Source organism: Protomyctophum parallelum (genome assembly GCF_964188405.1).
Source record: "Protomyctophum parallelum genome assembly, chromosome: 21".
In the NCBI taxonomy this organism is placed as follows: Eukaryota; Metazoa; Chordata; class Actinopteri; order Myctophiformes; family Myctophidae; genus Protomyctophum; species Protomyctophum parallelum.
The window spans coordinates 29783102-29801147 of record NC_139713.1 but is presented as its reverse complement, the minus strand read 5'-3'; the positions used below and the strand labels follow the sequence as shown (position 1 = coordinate 29801147).

General features: G+C 42.3%; 1 protein-coding gene across 3 annotated transcripts in view; it reads left to right on the top strand.

Moving 5' to 3' along the window:
* uhrf2 (ubiquitin like with PHD and ring finger domains 2) overlaps nt 1-18046 on the top strand; it is a 41253-nt gene that overhangs the window by 5310 nt on the left and 17897 nt on the right. For all 3 annotated transcript variants that reach the window (XM_083793204.1, XM_083793203.1, XM_083793202.1), the window contains exons 2-3: nt 3862-4284; nt 9720-10036. In XM_083793204.1, the coding sequence (XP_083649330.1) occupies nt 3862-4284; nt 9720-10036 (740 nt within the window). The remainder of the gene's footprint in view (nt 1-3861; nt 4285-9719; nt 10037-18046) is intronic.

Here is an 18046-nt window from a genome sequence, read left to right as displayed (position 1 = left end):
TGTGTGTGTGTGTGTGTGTGTGTGTGTGTGTGTGTGTGTGTGTGTGTGTGTGTGTGTGTGTGTGTGTGTGTGTGTGTGTGTGTGTGTGTGTGTGTGTGGGGGGGGGTGGGTGGGTGGGTGCTTGTGTGACGTCCACTCACTGACGGGTTATGTGTGTCAGACCACATGAGCCAGCCAGTACAAATAACATAACTCTATGGCAACGACCGGGCACTGTGTGTGTGACGTCTGTAAGTCCGAGGAATACACAGATCCCCCCCCTCCCCTCCCCCACGATATGCTTCGTGGACCGCCTAATAAAAATCACACCTGTGTGAAGTGAGGGGCGCTCTAATTATTGACCTTATACCAACCTTGAAACATTAGTAACTTAGTTAATTCACCAAGAATGGTGGTCCCTTTTTGGCCAAGGGTTTCCACCGACATACCGACAGCCGACACATATGATGTAAATTCTCCATTCATTGTCAATGACATTTAATGTTTGTGTTAAGACAGAATCTACACCAGCTGTTTATAGGAGGGCCTAGCGCCCCTCAATAATCATTATTTGCCCATCAGAACTTCCCAAGCTCATCCCTTAACACAATCAGTGCCGGGATTCCTTCAAAATAGAAGCTCTGGGGTGCCGGAAAGACGCTTTTACTCTGAATGAATGGTCAGTTTTGAGTGTTTGTATAAACACAAACATTAATTTTAAAGCTGGACATGGAATGTGATTGGCCGGAATGAGATGATGTATGATGATAAGAGCGCCCCTCACTGCTCCGTTTTGAACAAAATGCCACAAATCTGTGAAATTTTGCATGCACATTCCCACTAGGACATATAACTGGTGCTATAACTGGACTATTCGTGTTTGTACCTATAACTGCAATCTGTGTAAAACGTTGTATGCACTCTCTCTAGAGGCTAAGGAAAAACCTTTGCCCTGTATTTTTCACATCTTCTCTTTATTGCGCCACCAGGAGGTCGACTTATGTAAAACAATTTTTTTGATATTACTCCTTCTGATTTATCCAAATGTCACGCAAATCAGTTCACACACACACACAATCTCTATAGTCATGTGATCAAGACGGGTCTGTTTGATTTCTCATATTCCATCCTGATTGGCTAAGATTGACTTCCAAAGTTTTGTGAGTGGCCCGTTTTGTACAAAATGCCGCAAATCATGAACGCAGCGTTCGATTGCGGTGAAACTGCACGCATATTCCCACTAGGCTGAGGAAGAAATGCCACTTGACATTTTTCAATAAACGCTCCTATCCTGGTGGAGACCTGTGCCCCAAGGGGCACTAGTTCTAGTTTAAATGTGTTTTAGCCAGGTGTAACTTGGCTATACTGTCCATGTTGAGACTAGTGATGACCTAGTGCCAGTGGACACTTTTTCATGATTGGCTGCCTCTAGTACCTCTAAGCCAATGGGAGATAAAAGCCATAGTCTGAACGCTGCAACATGAAGCCGTATCCTCTAAGCCAATGGGAGATAAAAGCCATAGTCTGAACGCTGCAACATGAAGCCGTATCCTCTAAGCCAATGGGAGATAAAAGCCATAGTGAGCTTGCTGCATCTGGCAGTTATGACTTGAGTCATTCTTGTTTCTTTATAATAGCCCCCATGCCCAAATATTATACAGTAAATTGGAGTTAGAAATTGTCTTTCAAAGTTGGTCTGTTCAGTGATATTCTAGCAATTAGTTATTCCTAGATGAGAAATCTAATGGGCTGCAGAGTAGTTTTCTAATTAGTAAAAATATTTGTAATGATGATTTTTATTCCAGTTGAATGCCTTGAAAGCCCACATTGATTTAAGATTTTCACCGTAATTGTGCTATAATACTGTCCACACAGACATGTCCAATGTTTCTACACAAGATGTGAAAAAGCATTTAACACATTAATGTATAACATTAATGTGAAAAAGCATTTAACACAAGTATAACGTTACCTGTTTGGCCGGTTGTTGAATATCATGCAGCTTCTTCCTACCCACTACGAAGCAGTAAAACATGGCAGTGATGAGATTTGTGCTTATTTCGACCCAGGCATGTACTGATCGTAACTGGGTTGGCAAAGATTGGTGGGAGAACTCGGATATGGTGTATGGGTTTTCATTCAAGGCTTGAAAAATGTTGTTTTTCGGGCACTTGGGTGAAAGATTTCCTTTTTCATTTGTGTGTGTCTACTCTATATCTCTTTGTCTAATTTCAAAGCACTTGAAGCTTGAGCTTGTTCACTGCAGTGCCCACCAACTATATTTTGCTCTGTTCAGGATTCATAGTACTATTGGTTTGTCTGTATGCCTGTTTGCTTTGGTCCCTAATGCAGCTGCACAGAATCCCGACGACAGCGCGACAATGCATGAGATGGATTTTTATACTGCAAACTGTGCACAGTCGGGCAGATGGCCAAACACTCAGTCGGTTAGTCAGTCAGACAGTTGCACAAACAGACAGACAGACAGACATGCAGGTGACTATAGCAACCACTGCATGGCTGTTTTCGTGCAACTGCAATTTCACGAGACTATTAAAAATGGAGAGGGATGGAGAAATTGCACTCCCTCCGTAGCACTCTACCGCTATGCATCTAGTATCTACATGTACCACTCTTTGCCGTCTTCCTTATATTGTAGTAGAAGCGCAGTGAGGGAACGGCTGCCATTCTTGTCTCTGCAACACAATGGGGTTGTGGAGTTGAGGTCTAAAGTGAATAGCGCCTGTAATGTGCTGCTGCCGTGTCTACCATAATCTCGGTTTTCACAGCAGTAGCCGCCTGCTTTCAGTAAATGTTAAATGGAAATAAAAATAATAATATAATAGGTTACTAATGGACATTTGTGATGAAGGTTTTTCTTTTTTCGAGGAGGATATTTTTCTTAGTGTAGTCATTTTCTGACACCAACCATGACTGATAATGCACTGTTTTTCACCGTTTGAAAGCCAGAGTGAGGGCTGCGAAGACAGAGATGGCGTGTATATGCCGCCTTCGGGTTCCTTGGGGTGGGAAAGGGTGTTAAAGCGCTGTTATACTTAGTTGCACACCGGTGTCACGCAATGGCGATCTACAAGCTCCCAACGTGTTGAGTTGCAGCTCGTTGTGAGCTTGTAGATCGGCTATTTTCGGCGTGCAACCAAGTATAAATCAAGCCTTGGAGAATAAGAGGGGTGGGGGGTTTCTCTTCGTTGGTTGTCATAGCAACCTGGTCACCCCCCCCCCCACACACACACACGCACCATCTCCTTTCCTATCACATTTTATTCATTTTATTTATTTATTTGATCGAAAATTGCAGTGGATGGGGAGTGGAGGTAAAGCCAGGATTGAATTCCATCCACCGTTGTGGTTCTGTTTGCTTGAGACCGTTTTTGACTCATTGCCCTTATTTGTATGCTGCAGACATGTCTGTTTTTTCCTATGGATTTGGAATGTAAGAGGTTGCAATGCGATTTATTAATAGGATGAAATTATGGCCTAACAGTCAGGTTTTGTCATTTTGAACAGTTTATGGCCTAGGCATAATCACTTTGAAGTTTCAGTCTTATCGTCTTTAATTCAACATTCAGTGCTATCAGTTATTGCTGTTTTCTTTCACAGCGGCACAGTGGAATAATGTCTCTCTCTATTGTGTTCTTTGTTCGTCCTTGACAAGCATTCGTCCAAGGGCACTCTGCAACCCAGTGGTGTTCATTTGACCACACAGATATCCGTTCGGAAGGAAATTAGGAAATCGGCAAAGAATATTGTGTATGTGTACGTTATCATTGCATTTGTCCAAGCGCCCGCGTGAAAAAACAAGTTTGCGTGTCTGTGCATCAGTGCATTGATGCTCATTCATGTCTGTGTCTTTTGTTCTAGATGGAAGATGGCCAGACACTTTTTGACTACAGTGTGGGCCTCAATGACATCGTCCAGTTGCTGATTCGCTCCCAGTCCGACCCTCCTGACGGCCCCGCCTCCAAAGACACTAGGGGTGTGGCCTGTATTTCAGCTCCTCCCCCTGGCTTTGGGATTGCGGGACAGAACCAACCTGCACCGGTGGTGGTGTCTGCTGTGGTCATGGCTAGTTCTACAAACACAAACAACATTGCTACCGTCAACAGCCAGAGCAGCAGCAGCAGCGTCACCACCAGTAACACAGTGGAGCCAGACCCCAGTGCTTCCAAAAACTGCAACAGTAACAATATTGTGTCCAAGTCCTCCAGCCCAGCACAAGACACCCAGCCATCCACATCCGGCAAGAAGACAACATTGACTGATCCTGGCATAGGGATTTACAAGGTGAGAATGGGTGCATGGATACTATAGTGTAACATTTGTGGAACCATTTTGGAATAGCCCTAACCCTAATTTGTAAAAAAGGAAAAAAAAAGCTTCCATAGTGCCATAGAGATCCCAGATACTGGGTTATTTCCCAGCTGGTGTCTTATTTGGGACAAGACTGTTTATATTCTCTTTTAGTTTTTTCTACTGAGACTACAAAGCGGTTAACTCCTCTGAGAAGAATGACTTACCGTAATTTCCGGACTATAAGCCGCTACTTTTTTCCCATGCTTTGAACCCTGCGGCCTATACAACGGTGCGGCTAATCTATGGATTTTTTACAGCTAACGGCCACTAGGGGACCTTCTAAATCTATCTCTATGGCCACCTGCGGCTTATAGTCCAGTGCGGCTTGTATATGTACACATTTGTTTTTTTCCCTAAATTTAGCTGGTGGGGCTTGTATTCAGGTGCGCTTTATAGTCCGGAAATTGGTACACTATACACATTGTTATGTGCAAAACTTGTCACCATAGTTCCCTTATCACATTTGTCCAGTGGAGCTGGGGCGACATTCTAAAGCCTAAACTGCTTGTGCCTTTCGCCTACAACAACTGCAGGCTATGTTTTGCACCGATAAAGTATAGAATGTGACCACGTCGGAGCCATGTAAGACACCACCGAGCGAGCTAAAGCGAGTTGCGGTGCCGAACTTTGCGAAGTTCGATTGAGCAGACTCAGTGCCGTTCGAGTTGCGTCCCGATCGTAAACTATAAATGCACTCTGTCGAGATGCCAACTTACAACTATGTATGTATGTATGCATGCATGCATGCAAACATTTAGGTATGCGGTCTACTCTAACTTGGACTCAGGGGGGTGGACGCCTCTGCCTTGCATAGTCCCCAGTGAATAGGCATGTTGCCCTTCACTGGTAACCCTATTTTGGTATTCTTTTTAAATATATGAAGGTATTGTGGGTTGGGATTTTACAAAAAGCCCCCCTTTTAAATACATACATACATACATCTCAGAAGTTGAAGCAGTTTTTTAAGGACCCACTTTTAGGCCAGTGCAACAGAGCATGCTTTTGCCTTTTTTTAAACCCTACCCATTTTAACCAAATACATACATACATACAAACTCACCCAGCCGATCGCAGTACTTGCGTGCTCTGCTTGCGCAAGTAATAATGTTTTGGGGTGAGCGTTTGTCCCAACTGCTGCTCAAAGACTACTTGCCAATCACAGTGCGTCCTTGCACAAGTGGTACAGGCTTTGGGATGTTGCGGAGCTGGGAAGCTTCTCTGTACCTCCTAAAAATCAGAGCACCTATGCGATGTCACCTCTGTGTGCGTGTGCGTAATATTTATTTTTTATTTTTTTCAGAAAACCTTTAGATTAGAAGGCGTTCTTAGAATCCTCAGTCCTAAATAGAAAAAAAGAGTACCGTAGGTGTGGTTCCAGAACCTTTTTCAAGGCGTTTTTATTTTTTGTACTTTTTATGTGGGGAAAACCATGTTGAACAACTATTAATCAGTATCTTTACATTTAAAATGTGTCTGGAGGGTAGCTTTAATTACTCTCTTGTTTGCCCATGAGGAATCCTGCCCGTTCGCACTTTCTCGCATTCTTTGGTAAGAAGGTCATCAAGGTTGTGGTGCTTATCTAAAATTATTTTACCACTAAAAACGCACTTAATATAATCTCCTTGGGAATTCAGGAATTGACAATACCCCCCCCTGCAAAAAAATAAGTGTTTTTGTTTTTTCATTCTGGACATTTCTTATCTGCTGCTGTTACTGTGTTGTGCCAAGGCGTGCGTGCGTGCATGCGAGAACCATTCCAGTCTCAGTACAATTCATCTGTTAATCCCATGTAGCCAGACGATCGGAGATCTCTGCCTAACATGATGTCTGGGGCTTGGGCGAGGAAATCTAAATTCAATGTAGAGAACAACGTCTCTAGACCCATTATGTGGATCACAGATTTACTGATCCTTCTTCTTCATGGGGTATTAAGGCAGTTTGCATCCTTAATAGTTGCATTACAGCCCCCTTCTGTATATCTCATTATCTTTACTAATCTATTCAAGACTTACTGATACTTGATAGGACTTAAGCTTCTAAAATAAATACTGCTGCTGTAATTAAAGAGAGAACATACTCTCAATAGTGGATAGACTGAATGATTAACTACCCCAAAAATATAGTTTACATTTTACCACTACTATTAACTTAAAACAGAATTCTTAATATTGTAAGCATAATGATATTGTCGCATTGTGATATTTGGCCATAACTCCCTCCTCTGAGGGAGCTACCTTTGGGGAAGGGGGTTGTTGTCCAGACAGGGCCAGACTGGTGAGGGTCATGGGTTCATGTAGCATGCCAAAGTTTGTGCTATTGCCATTGAGAATGCATTGGGCGTTTAAGTTAAATAACTCAGAAACTACAAAACATTTCAAAGTAAAAAGTTCCAGCATGTGTCTCCACAGTAAGCTGAATTTTACAAAGTGTGAATGGTCTAGGTGAAAGTGATTTTTTGAAGTGCCACTATCTGCCTATAAATGTCTCAAATTTGAAAGCACTATATTTCTAAAACTATGAAACATTTCAAAGATTCCTTTTCAGGCACATGTCCACCGTAGGATGAACCTAAATAGGTTTGAATGGTGTTTCTAGGTGTAAGTATGTAGGACTAGTAGTGGGTGAAACGTTACAATGGTAATATGTTGTAAAACAATGAGTAATGGTAATATTTAGTGGTTTTCACTTTTACAAAAAATAATAATAATAATATAATATAATATAATTCTTCTTAACCGTGCACTTGCACGACAGCAAACCTATTTATGGGGAACATTCACCAAAAGCAGCTGATCTACAAGCTCACAAGCTGTCATGATGTTGTGCAGCCTATTTTGGTTATTTGATTTTATATAGTGCTTAAATTAGTCCTTTAATACAGACTGATACAAATAAGGCAACATAAACCCATAATAATTGAATAAATCTGGAAAACATCATTGGTTTGTGATCAGTTTGACTGCTTAATGAACAGTAAAGACATCAGGATTAGGTTAAACCTGGCTGTTAGCCTGGTCCGGAGCAGGCTAAGTCCAAATCATTAGTTTCCATGGTAACTAATGTAGCATCACTTTCATGAAACCGAATCAAGCCTCAACATATCCAGGTTAACTGGTTAAATTAATCTGGCAAGATTAACCAGCTTTCATGAAACCGGTTAATCGCTGATCCAGGATATATTAAGCCAGGATATGTGTTAAATCCCGGCTTAATCTCTAATCCAAGTTTCGTGAAACAGGCCCCAGCGCCTACTGTTTGGGAAACTAGTCCTGATACCATCCCAATATGAAGGAACGCCCTAAATTCTTTGCATTATTATTCTTAATCTCCAAATTGTCTATCGTACAGACCTCTTATTCCCCTCCGATTCACATTAAACTTAGTTTACACACACACACACACACACACACACACACACGCTCACGATAAGCACACAACCAGTGACACATACTTTGTGTGATCATAATGATCTCGCCTATCAGGCCTAGCCAACCTCCAGGGGGGCTGATGCTGCAAGTACTGCTGCCAGACAGGCACAGACCCAACTACACATTGAAAATTGAGGCATGCCATGCAGGACCCATAAGCAGGAACCGTATGCGGTTGTGGTTGTGCAGTTGCATTGTTGCGTGAGCTCTTATGCTACTCTGTGATCCGCCGGTTGGCTAGCCTTAGCTATCTGGGGATTATATGTGTTGGACTGACTTTGTTTGTGCCAGTAGGCTAGTTTAGAAGCCAGGCAGAGTGACTAAGCAGATGACTGGTAAATTGTTAGACCTCACAGGACGTCAAGAACACATACCTTTCCATGGTAGTAAGTAGGTATCTACTCATTCTACTGCACTGCAGAGTTATTTTCATTGATTTTGGAGAAACGGTTACTGTATTTAGCCAAAAGATGTCAAAGGACTTGAACCGGTTCATTTCAGGACTGTAAATGCATTTTCCTGAATAACAGCGTTCTCACAATTCTGGAGGACTTAATATGCTGAAAGGAATGAATGAATCCTTTATGGATCCCGGGGGAGCAGCTCTCCTCGATTAACACAGAGGTTTTAAAACGGAAGAAAAATAAAATAAAAACCTGATGCCATAAAATCAAGTCTCAAGGGCATATTTACTAAACATACTGCATATTGCCACCAACTTGCACCAAGGCTGCAAAAATCTTTCGTAAGTTTTTCATTTTGCAGGATGTAAATGCACAGCTGCAGCGAGTTACCTCATCTATCTTCAAAGGCCTGTTGCAGACACTTAACGAGGGAGAATTTATCAAACGATTTGTAATTTTCACTGGTAGTTTTTTGTTGTTCTTCACATTGGTTGACATGTACTAGTTGGTGCATGACATGACCAAATTAAAGAAATCTTGAGGGGGAAGTCATTTTGCTCATTGACAAATAAAACCTACTTTAAGTGAGGTGGCATTTATTTACTAAATTAAATCAGATTTAGGGATGTCAATTATTGATAATTCATTGATAACCTTATCGATCGATTAACCGGTTAGTTGATGAGCGGCATTTAAAAACAAATCTGAGAATCTTAATTTCCCTATATGTCTAACATAAAAATCTGCATTTGCTGATCTACAGAAATAATACAAAACGCATTTTAGATTCCTTAAAGATGGAGTGCTGGGATTTTTGTACTTTTTCTGTTTTGTATGAGTTAACATTAGTCTAATAGAGCCCCAGGTGTGGTTAGAATATTTAAATATGTCTTCCCTGTGTATTTGTGGTTTCTTCCTGAAAGCTGAAAGCCTTTGATACAAAAGGCCCAATCGAAATACACCAGATATAGTGACATCACAATTTCATAAAAATAATAAGTAAAAAATAAAAGTGCACCTGTCACATCACATGCAAAAGCAGAGACGTTTCCGTGGCTACCAATGAGGGAGGGGGACTAATTTCTTTTAACCGGCCCACATGTGCGTTCCTCGGCCATGCGGGTGAGCAGACGGCATTACATTACATTCACAGAATACCGCCCAATGATAGAACCGCAGTATGTTCAAAAAATTGTAAGTTTAATTGAAGAATTTCTTAAAGATCAATTAATCGAATAAAGATGCCGTGCCGTGATTTTTTTTTAACCCCCCTTAAACCTGATCATCAGGTATTATGATTATACTATGTATGTGAAATGTATTTCAAATAAGTGTACAGAAAGTGTTAAAATTATGTTTGGCTTTGACCATCACACGCCTCTGATTGCAGTACCTTTAAGCAAGTACAGACTATTAATAAATCGAATTGTAAACTAGTTCGTTCCAAATCCATAGGCAAACTGTAAATCTTCAAATCATTTATTAAATCTGCTCGCCAGAGGATTATTATTGTTGTCTGTATGTGTCTCCTCAGGTCAATGAATTGGTGGACTGCAGGGACGTGAGCATCGGTGCCTGGTTCGAGGCCTGCATTGCCAAGGTGACACGAGCCCCCAAGGGACCAACACCCCCCACCAAAGGCAAGGTTGGCCGGCCTCCCAAAAGGACTAATGGCAAGCTGGAGGCCGGTCTTGGACAGACCACAGCAACCACAGACAATAATGGAAATAATGTGGTTTTAAACTCGGACTGTAGTGGAGCCTCCACCTCTCAAACAGACTCTGCAGCAACAGCCAAAAGCTTGACTGCCGCCAACGGAGAGGATGTTATTTACCATATTAAATATGAAGAGTAAGTGATGGGTCCTCATAGCAGTGAAGGTTGCTAGTATAATTGCTTGCGGATGAATGGATACAGTTAGGTGAAGGTCGAAATCTGGTAGCATTTCCTTTTGGAAACGTCTTTCAGTTATATATTCATATTTTACATGAAATCGCAGCATTCTTTAGTGTTGTCCTGCTCTGTTCAGACAATTTAAGCTAATGGTTACCCTAGAATAGATGGATTAAATACTGTTTAGTAGGAGGCAGCAATAACCTTCAATATAGTGTGTGTGTGTGTGTGTGTGTGTGTGTGTGTGTGTGTGCGCGCGCACGCGCAAAGTTGTTGTAGAAATGGTGCTGCTGTCAGTGATGGTGGGTGGGCTTGTTGGAAACTGCAGCAGCTCTGGCTTTGGTCTGGCTGTTCAGGAGGAAGGAGAGGGGGTTGGTGTGGATGATGCTACAATTTGGACTCCTCTTTTGCTCCCCTTTTTTCCTATCAAAATCATTCAGAAGCAGCCGTTTCTATGGTAACCTAACCTGTGAGTTCTAGGAGCGTTACTTCTGTCCTTCTCTTTTTTATCTCTTCAATTTCTGTGAACATATAGTCTGTGTGTTGCTGTTGGATATGGTATAGCATAATGGTTATGGCTTATTGAGTAATGTGTTTTTGCCTAAACAACATTCCCCAACCTTCCAATTCACCGGTATTGTGCTTTTTATTACGGTTTGTTTTCTGGCAGTATATCTTGGAATAAATCAGGCTTATGTCCTCTTGACAAGCCAAGGCCACTACACCAAAGCATTCTTATGGGAAGACCCTGCAGAAAGTCTTCAGTCAAATCGTAAAACATGTTTATGCCCCTGAGAGACGATGTTTTAATCTTCTATTTTACCCTTTCCTAATTGCTTATAACACAGCCGTCGCCACCACCACCAGTTTCTTCCATTATTTACCAGACCAAACGGAGGCTGGATAAGATTTCCTAACAGAGTCACACCCCACAAAACCCCCACCCACAAACACCCGTCTGCATAATCTGAAGCAGAAAACCCAACTCCACAACATGATTGAACCCCCCCACTCCCCTCTGTTCAGCCTGTGGTAGTGCTGCACAGCTTTTCAACAGAATGTAATGAGTTCAAGCCTCATAACCATAGGTTTGGGTGTTGCTACGACAATCTCCTTTCCAATGGTCTCTGGCTGGCACCAGGGTGTGTGTTGTTCTGTGCGCTGCAAGTCTCTCAGATCTGATTTTACAGTTAAGCTTTTGGCTCGGTTGAACACATATTTAGCATGCTCATGCTGTGGAGAGAGTAACACATATAGACATAAAATTGGACTTCGCTGATTTGCAGGTGGTCATGTTTGACATTATGCCATGTAACATTGTCATTTCAGACTGCTGGGAGCTGTGGCTCCATTATATTGCAACAAATTCTATTTAAAATTGCTTTAACCTACTTTAAGAGTATCACGAGTGAGTTGGCTTTTTAATTATTTCTTTACTTACTTACGCCTACTGCCCCTTCTGGGGCATAGGCCGTCAACAAGCGAACTCCAGGCATCTCTGTCTTGAGCTGTTCTCTCCAGCTGGTTCCAGGTCGTCTTCATGGTCTTGATGTCTGCCTCCAGGTCTCTGCACCAGGTGTTTCTAGGGCGACCCCTTTTCCTTACATGTCTCTAAAATAGACAAAAGTTTTGGTTATAATTCCAGTTCTGTACCATTTTGTGCACATGCATATTGGTTAATATAAGATGATGAAAGATGAGGGCTGGTCCAGCCCTACTGAGGGCAATAACAATGCACCTCTTTTGTTATCTTGATTGTGACCATGGCCGTTCCAGTAGCCTGGCTCTAGCCCTGAATCGTCAGGTCTGGTGACTCTTCTACGGCGGTGTCAGTTTGCATCGAAATCTGATGCAGCAGCTGATTGGCCATCAGTGCCGTCACTCGATGACATCAAACAACAAACATGGCTGCTCCCACTATCCGTGTAACTACACCTAAGATTCCATGTGCAGACAAAAGAAGCTGTCTTTTGCGTCATTTCCAGGTTTTTAGACCAGGTTTTTATGCAGCAGATTGCTGCGTCGGCAGATTCCCGGAAAAGCTTGCCCAGATTCCCCAGCGGCATTTTGCCGTGTGGGTGGAGCTTCATTTCCATCCACCAACTGTCTAAAAACCTGGAAATGACGCAAAAGACAGCTTCCTTTGGCCGCGCAATCGAGCATGGAAGTTTAAGTGTGCCCCAGGCTGTGTGGTAACTTGCGTAAAAAAGAGAAAAAGGCTGCACACTCGTAGCCACGATGCTGTATATTTATTAGTTACCAACGTTTCGGCCTTTCGGCCTTCTTCAGGGAATGAGTGTGGTAACTTGCGACCATATCGATCTGGCTATTACATTATTAACCCATTCTGACCTGAGATCAGATTCATACAAGGTTTCCACTGGACACACACTGGTCTGATTAACCCATTCTGACCTGAGATCAGATTCTAAAAATGTCAGTCGTTCTTTTAGATTTAAAAAAAATAGCAGACCTACAAGCTCGTATCGCGCCACTCGGTGGCGCGATATGAGCTTGTACATCTTCTATTTTTCAATGGGTAAAGCACGACATGATGCTAACACCAAAATGGGTGCCCGGTCAGAATGGGTTAATTATAATAATTATTATTATTATTATTAATATTATGATAGTTTCTTTACAGAAACGACAGGTTTTAGAAACATCGTCTGACATATTTTACTGTGTTTGTTTACATGCTAGTAGCACTTGTTGACTGTTTGGTTAAAAACGGGTTAGCCGGTTTCTAACATCATCTGCTTTCTACTATCGGGCTAGGGTTCCAGTATAGTTCCGGTCCCTTTGGACCAGTGGTTTAGATGCATAGGTTTGATGTTTACCTCTTATCCTAGTTACTTTGTAGCACTTAATTGATTTATCTGCGTTCTATGCACGTGACCATTTACCCTGTTGCCCAGGCTTCTAGTTGTATCCTACTGACTCACCTGTCGGTCTTCATTCTACTCCTGAGAGACAGCGATGTCAAAACAGTGACCGACATTGTCGGTCAGTCTCACGTAATGAGACCGACCGACGTGATGCCGGTCGGTCTCATCTCTCGAGACCGACCTGTCGGGCACTGTTTTGACCTCGTTCCTGCTGCTACTACCGGCCAACACTCCCTGCTGAACCTGCTGGTGGGCTCTGCCCCAGCCCGTAGGAATATGTGTCAAATATCACCCCCCCCCCCCTCCTCCTCACCCGGCTTTCCTCCCCCAAACACGTGCCAATTGTGTTCGTTTAGAATAGATGCTGGTCAAAGCCAGAAACGCCACGGTGGATTCGAACCCATAACCTTTGTAGTGGTGGGCAGGCACTTTACCAGTGCGCCACTCGAGCACCGTTACAGTTATTGGAAAATGTGTTGTACAGTTGATGATGCTCACACTTGATTTGGTTTACAGTAATCTAGATTCACACGCCGGTGCAACTAATCATAGTAGAGAAAATCAATATAGAAATGAATATATATATAAATCTTTGGTTACCAGAAATAACAAAATTTACCATTTTCAACACATCATTTCTGCCAAGTATAGCACCATTTTCTCAAATGTACATATTCATAGATGTATTCCTTGGTCAATAAATAAATCCTTATATGTGGCAATTGCAATAAATCAAACGATCACTCTCATATTATCCACAGTACAGTCTACCACCCACAGCGAGGAGCACACCCTACTGTAAAATCTGGAGTGTTAATTTGTATTGAATGGACACTTTAGCTGTGGGCTGCACTTCCTAATCTCCTTTTTGTAACATAATTAAGGCTGAGTAAATGGATGCTTTTAAAAGCCTTGTAATTTGCCATTAAGGACTCATTCACACATTAAGCAGGCGTTAAGACTGCATACACATTGCCCCTCTGCAGTAGATGCACTGGCTTAGCAGCTTTCCAAACCCGTTACTTAAAAAGTACTAATGATTGTTTTAGAACAAAGGATGCATTAAGACCCTTCATAAGGATAAATGTCCCCCAGTTTCAAATTAAAGGACAACTTTAGTTTTTTTCAACCAAGGTTCATGTTTTAGGTTGTTATTGGAGAAAGTAAAAGATGAGCGTAAATTTTGTTTCATTTGCTGCTTTCTTTCGTTTCAGCAATTTGAGATATTTTTGATTTTTTCGAACATGGGGCTAAATATGTTTTTTTTTTTTTACTATATTCCTACTAGACCCCATAAAATTTGGCCACAAAAGATCAGTGGATCTATTGAATGTCAAGGGGGAGGTGAGCCTTCAACACACAGTATGGCATCCCCCTATAGTACCCCCCTTCACATTCAGTAGATCCTGTGATCTTGTGTGGCCAGTTGTAATTTCCTGAGGTCTAGTAGGACTATAGTAGCCTAAATAATATTAAAGAAATCGTCGTAAAATTGTGTACAAAAATATGTATTTAGTTGTTCGAATGCCCCCACCCCCTATGTCAAAAATAGCTAAAATTACTAAAACGAAAGAAAGCAGCAAATGACAACCTAAAACATGAACCTTGGTTGAAAAAAAAACAAAAGTTGTCCTTTTCATTTCATTTAAGCATTTTAGTACGATGATATTTATATTTTTTGTCACTTGACTATCTCCCCTCTTACTGAGTCTCAGTAAACTTGAGGTCTGCCTGAGATCTGATTGCTTGCTTCATAGCTTAGTTTGCATTCAGCAGTATTCTTGCTTATGTTTTGCTATTCTAACTTTTAGGAGTTGGTATCCGATGACTGCATTTGATGGGTTATACATCTGCAACTAACAGCCACGATATACAGTAGGTCAGATGGGTCAAGAATGCAATGCCTAGAGCTTCAGTTCAACTTGTCAATGTGTGTTTGTTTTTACATGATGGTCCGTGTAGCACATGGACCAGGCATTATTTCAGCTCCACTGTAACTGGATTGCCAGTAGGCCAAATTGGTACAGTGTGCAATAGTTAGTTGGTGTGAGAGAGAGCTTGTGTGGTCTTCAGTTAGGATGCCTCACCTAATTTTTGTGTCACCTCTGTTTCCCTTCTGTTTGTTCTGGGTCCCTTTGTGTTCCAAGATTGGCACTCCTCTCCTATGGTATGTTCGTGTGTGTTACTCCTTGTACCCCCATCCAGAGCCCCAGTAATCCTTTGGGTAAAAAAAAAAAGAGGAAATCTTTGCCCCATGCCCCAGTTACATTTTCATGTAATACACTGCTCGTCCCAGTGGCCCTACTAACCAGATCAGCAGGCCCGCTCACTTGTATTTTCATGTATTTAACAGGAACACTACACATTAATTAATGTCACTATTCTTTGATGTAAATACTCCACATTTAATGGCAGATTTTCTTCTGATGTTCGCAGGGTGATGTTAACGGCCATATTGAATTAAGCTACACTGTATTGCAGGCTATCACTAACAAAGGATTATGCATAATTGGGTAAGATAACATTTAAATTGCAATTAACTACTTTCAACCTGGCATTCCTCATGAAATTGTACATTTTTAAAAAATGGCACAAGCACACAACGGATTGCATCACATTCTGCGCTTGTAGAAAGTTTAGCGTTCACACTGAGCCCAGTCACAACAGACCCTGGCAGGGTTGTGCTGGACCGGTACAGAATTTCAGAGGAAGCACTTGAGCCAGGCTGTCTTGCCAAAAAAAAGGGGGGGATCGAACACATGCACTGCTGTTCTCTTTCGTGCTTTGCTCTCGGCCCCTCCCACTGTGCAAGGGGGGTTTCTGGGTTCCCTGTGAGTCTTTCTTTAATTAAAGTTCCATCTATTGCATTGTTCTGACTTATCAAGGAAGTGGTCAATTTATATTTGTGTTAGTTTAGGCCTGTATATTCTCTGTGGTGGAGAAAACTGGTTGTTTTCCACAGTTTCCAGTTAGCCCCGCTGCATTCACACAGTAGACGGAGATATTACAGAGAGCTTCCGGGCAGTGCAGGGGTAAAGATATTACAGAGAGCTTCCGGGCAGTGCAGGGGTAAAGATATTACAGAGAGCTTCCGGGCAGTGCAGGGGTAAAGATATTACAGAGAGCTTCCGGGCAGTGCAGGGGTAAAGATATTACAGAGAGCTTCCGGGCAGTGCAGGGGTAAAGATATTACAGAGAGCTTCCGGGCAGTGCAGGGGTAAAGATATTACAGAGAGCTTCCGGGCAGTGCAGGGGTAAAGATATTACAGAGAGCTTCCGGGCAGTGCAGGGGTAAAGATATTACAGAGAGCTTCCGGGCAGTGCAGGGGTAAAGATATTACAGAGAGCTTCCGGGCAGTGCAGGGGTAAAGATATTACAGAGAGCTTCCGTGTGACTCCATGAGGCCTCTGGCATGACCGGGCGGTGCAGCGAATACAATTGGCCCATGTTTGCAGATGGGAAGCTGGTAGGGGCTCTCTGTCTGCACCAAGGAATCTCTTTTTGAAGGAAGAGACACCGACGTCATTTTCTATATCCAACAATTCCAGCCGGCAGATTCCTTGCACTGGGGTCTGTTGAACTCACACCGGAAGTTTGGTGAAATAACATTGGAGTTTATGAGAGCCGGCTGGACAGCTTATGAACAATTGAACGATTAAGACCTTTATAAAATTATTTATAAATGTCCTCTCTGCCCATCAAAAAGCAAGTGATTAGAAAATGACCTGTGATATGTCTTCTTTTTTATTCCTGAACTGATTATATGACAAAGGTGCACATCGTTCATAAATAAGTTTTTGTTCACTAGCTGAAAGAGATTCCTTGGTCTGCACTCTTATAGGTTGGTGCGAGTGCCTTCTCAGAAGGGACTACATCCACACCCTGTTGCTGTCATTTCTGATGATGATGAAGGTTGCCTACCACTTTCTGCATTTCTATCTAGTGTAACATCTGTGCCCAGAGTCACATTGGTTTTCATGCATTTTGTTTGCTATGCACCATTTTCATGTATTTTATTATTTTCTACCAATCCGCTGCGCTATGAGTTTTTCCTGATTATCTGCTGGACTTAGCCCTCCAAGCAGAACCCAAATGCTACTGAAGTTTCTGACATTTGTTCGACCCAGTGCATTGGGTCCTGTTCCTCGTCGTCCATGCCACCTGATTAAAACATTTACTGGCTCATGTGTACATGTTAAAACGCCTCCCCGCGCTGTTTGACGATATTCTTCAGTATGAGGCTTTCTGAATATGTAAAGTATAAGTACACATACATACCTTTGCGAATATCTCCTGTGGCGCGGAAGCCGTTAAGTATTTTTAATATATGTTTGCCCGATTTGGAAGCTTGGATTCTTCTTGTTTATTGACACCTCATTGTACCGCCTATCTGGCTAGCTAGTGGCGCTATAGCTATGACACAGCAGATCAGAGGCAGGGACGTAACCTCACAAGCCAACCGCACACCGGGAGGCGGTACAATAAACGGTAAACAAACAAGAAGAAATAAAGCGACCAAATCGGTCAAACAAAGATTAAAAATACTTAACGGCTTCCGCGCCACAGGAGATATTCGCACCGGGATGTATAGCTACTTAAAGTTACCGAATTCAGAATAACTCAAGGAAAATAATGGCGTCACATGCCGCGGGGCCTATTTTAGAGAGAATCTCCACATCCGCATTTAGGAATTTCCATACGAAAATACAGTAGCGAGCAGGGACCCAACGTGAAACTCAACAAAATATCAAAAAAGTTTTACGTAGGGTCCCGAAAGGGGCTACTGCTGGACTATACTATATGCTACAAGAAGCCAGTGAGATGCATGTGTTGCCATAGCAACAGGCAGTGATTGAGAAGCCCCGCCCACAGCTCACCTGGCTGATGGAGTGATGGGTAATCAGAATGTTTGGGCCACCTGGAGAGATTGACTCTGAGGAATATTTCCCAAGTCTTGCCATTCTTTCCTTTTTGGATTATTCCCTTAATATTGGATTATACCTTTGGATTTAGAGACCTTCTTCCCATTCCTGGAGTTTGGATATTGGATATTCGACCAGACTTTACCAAGGAGTTTAA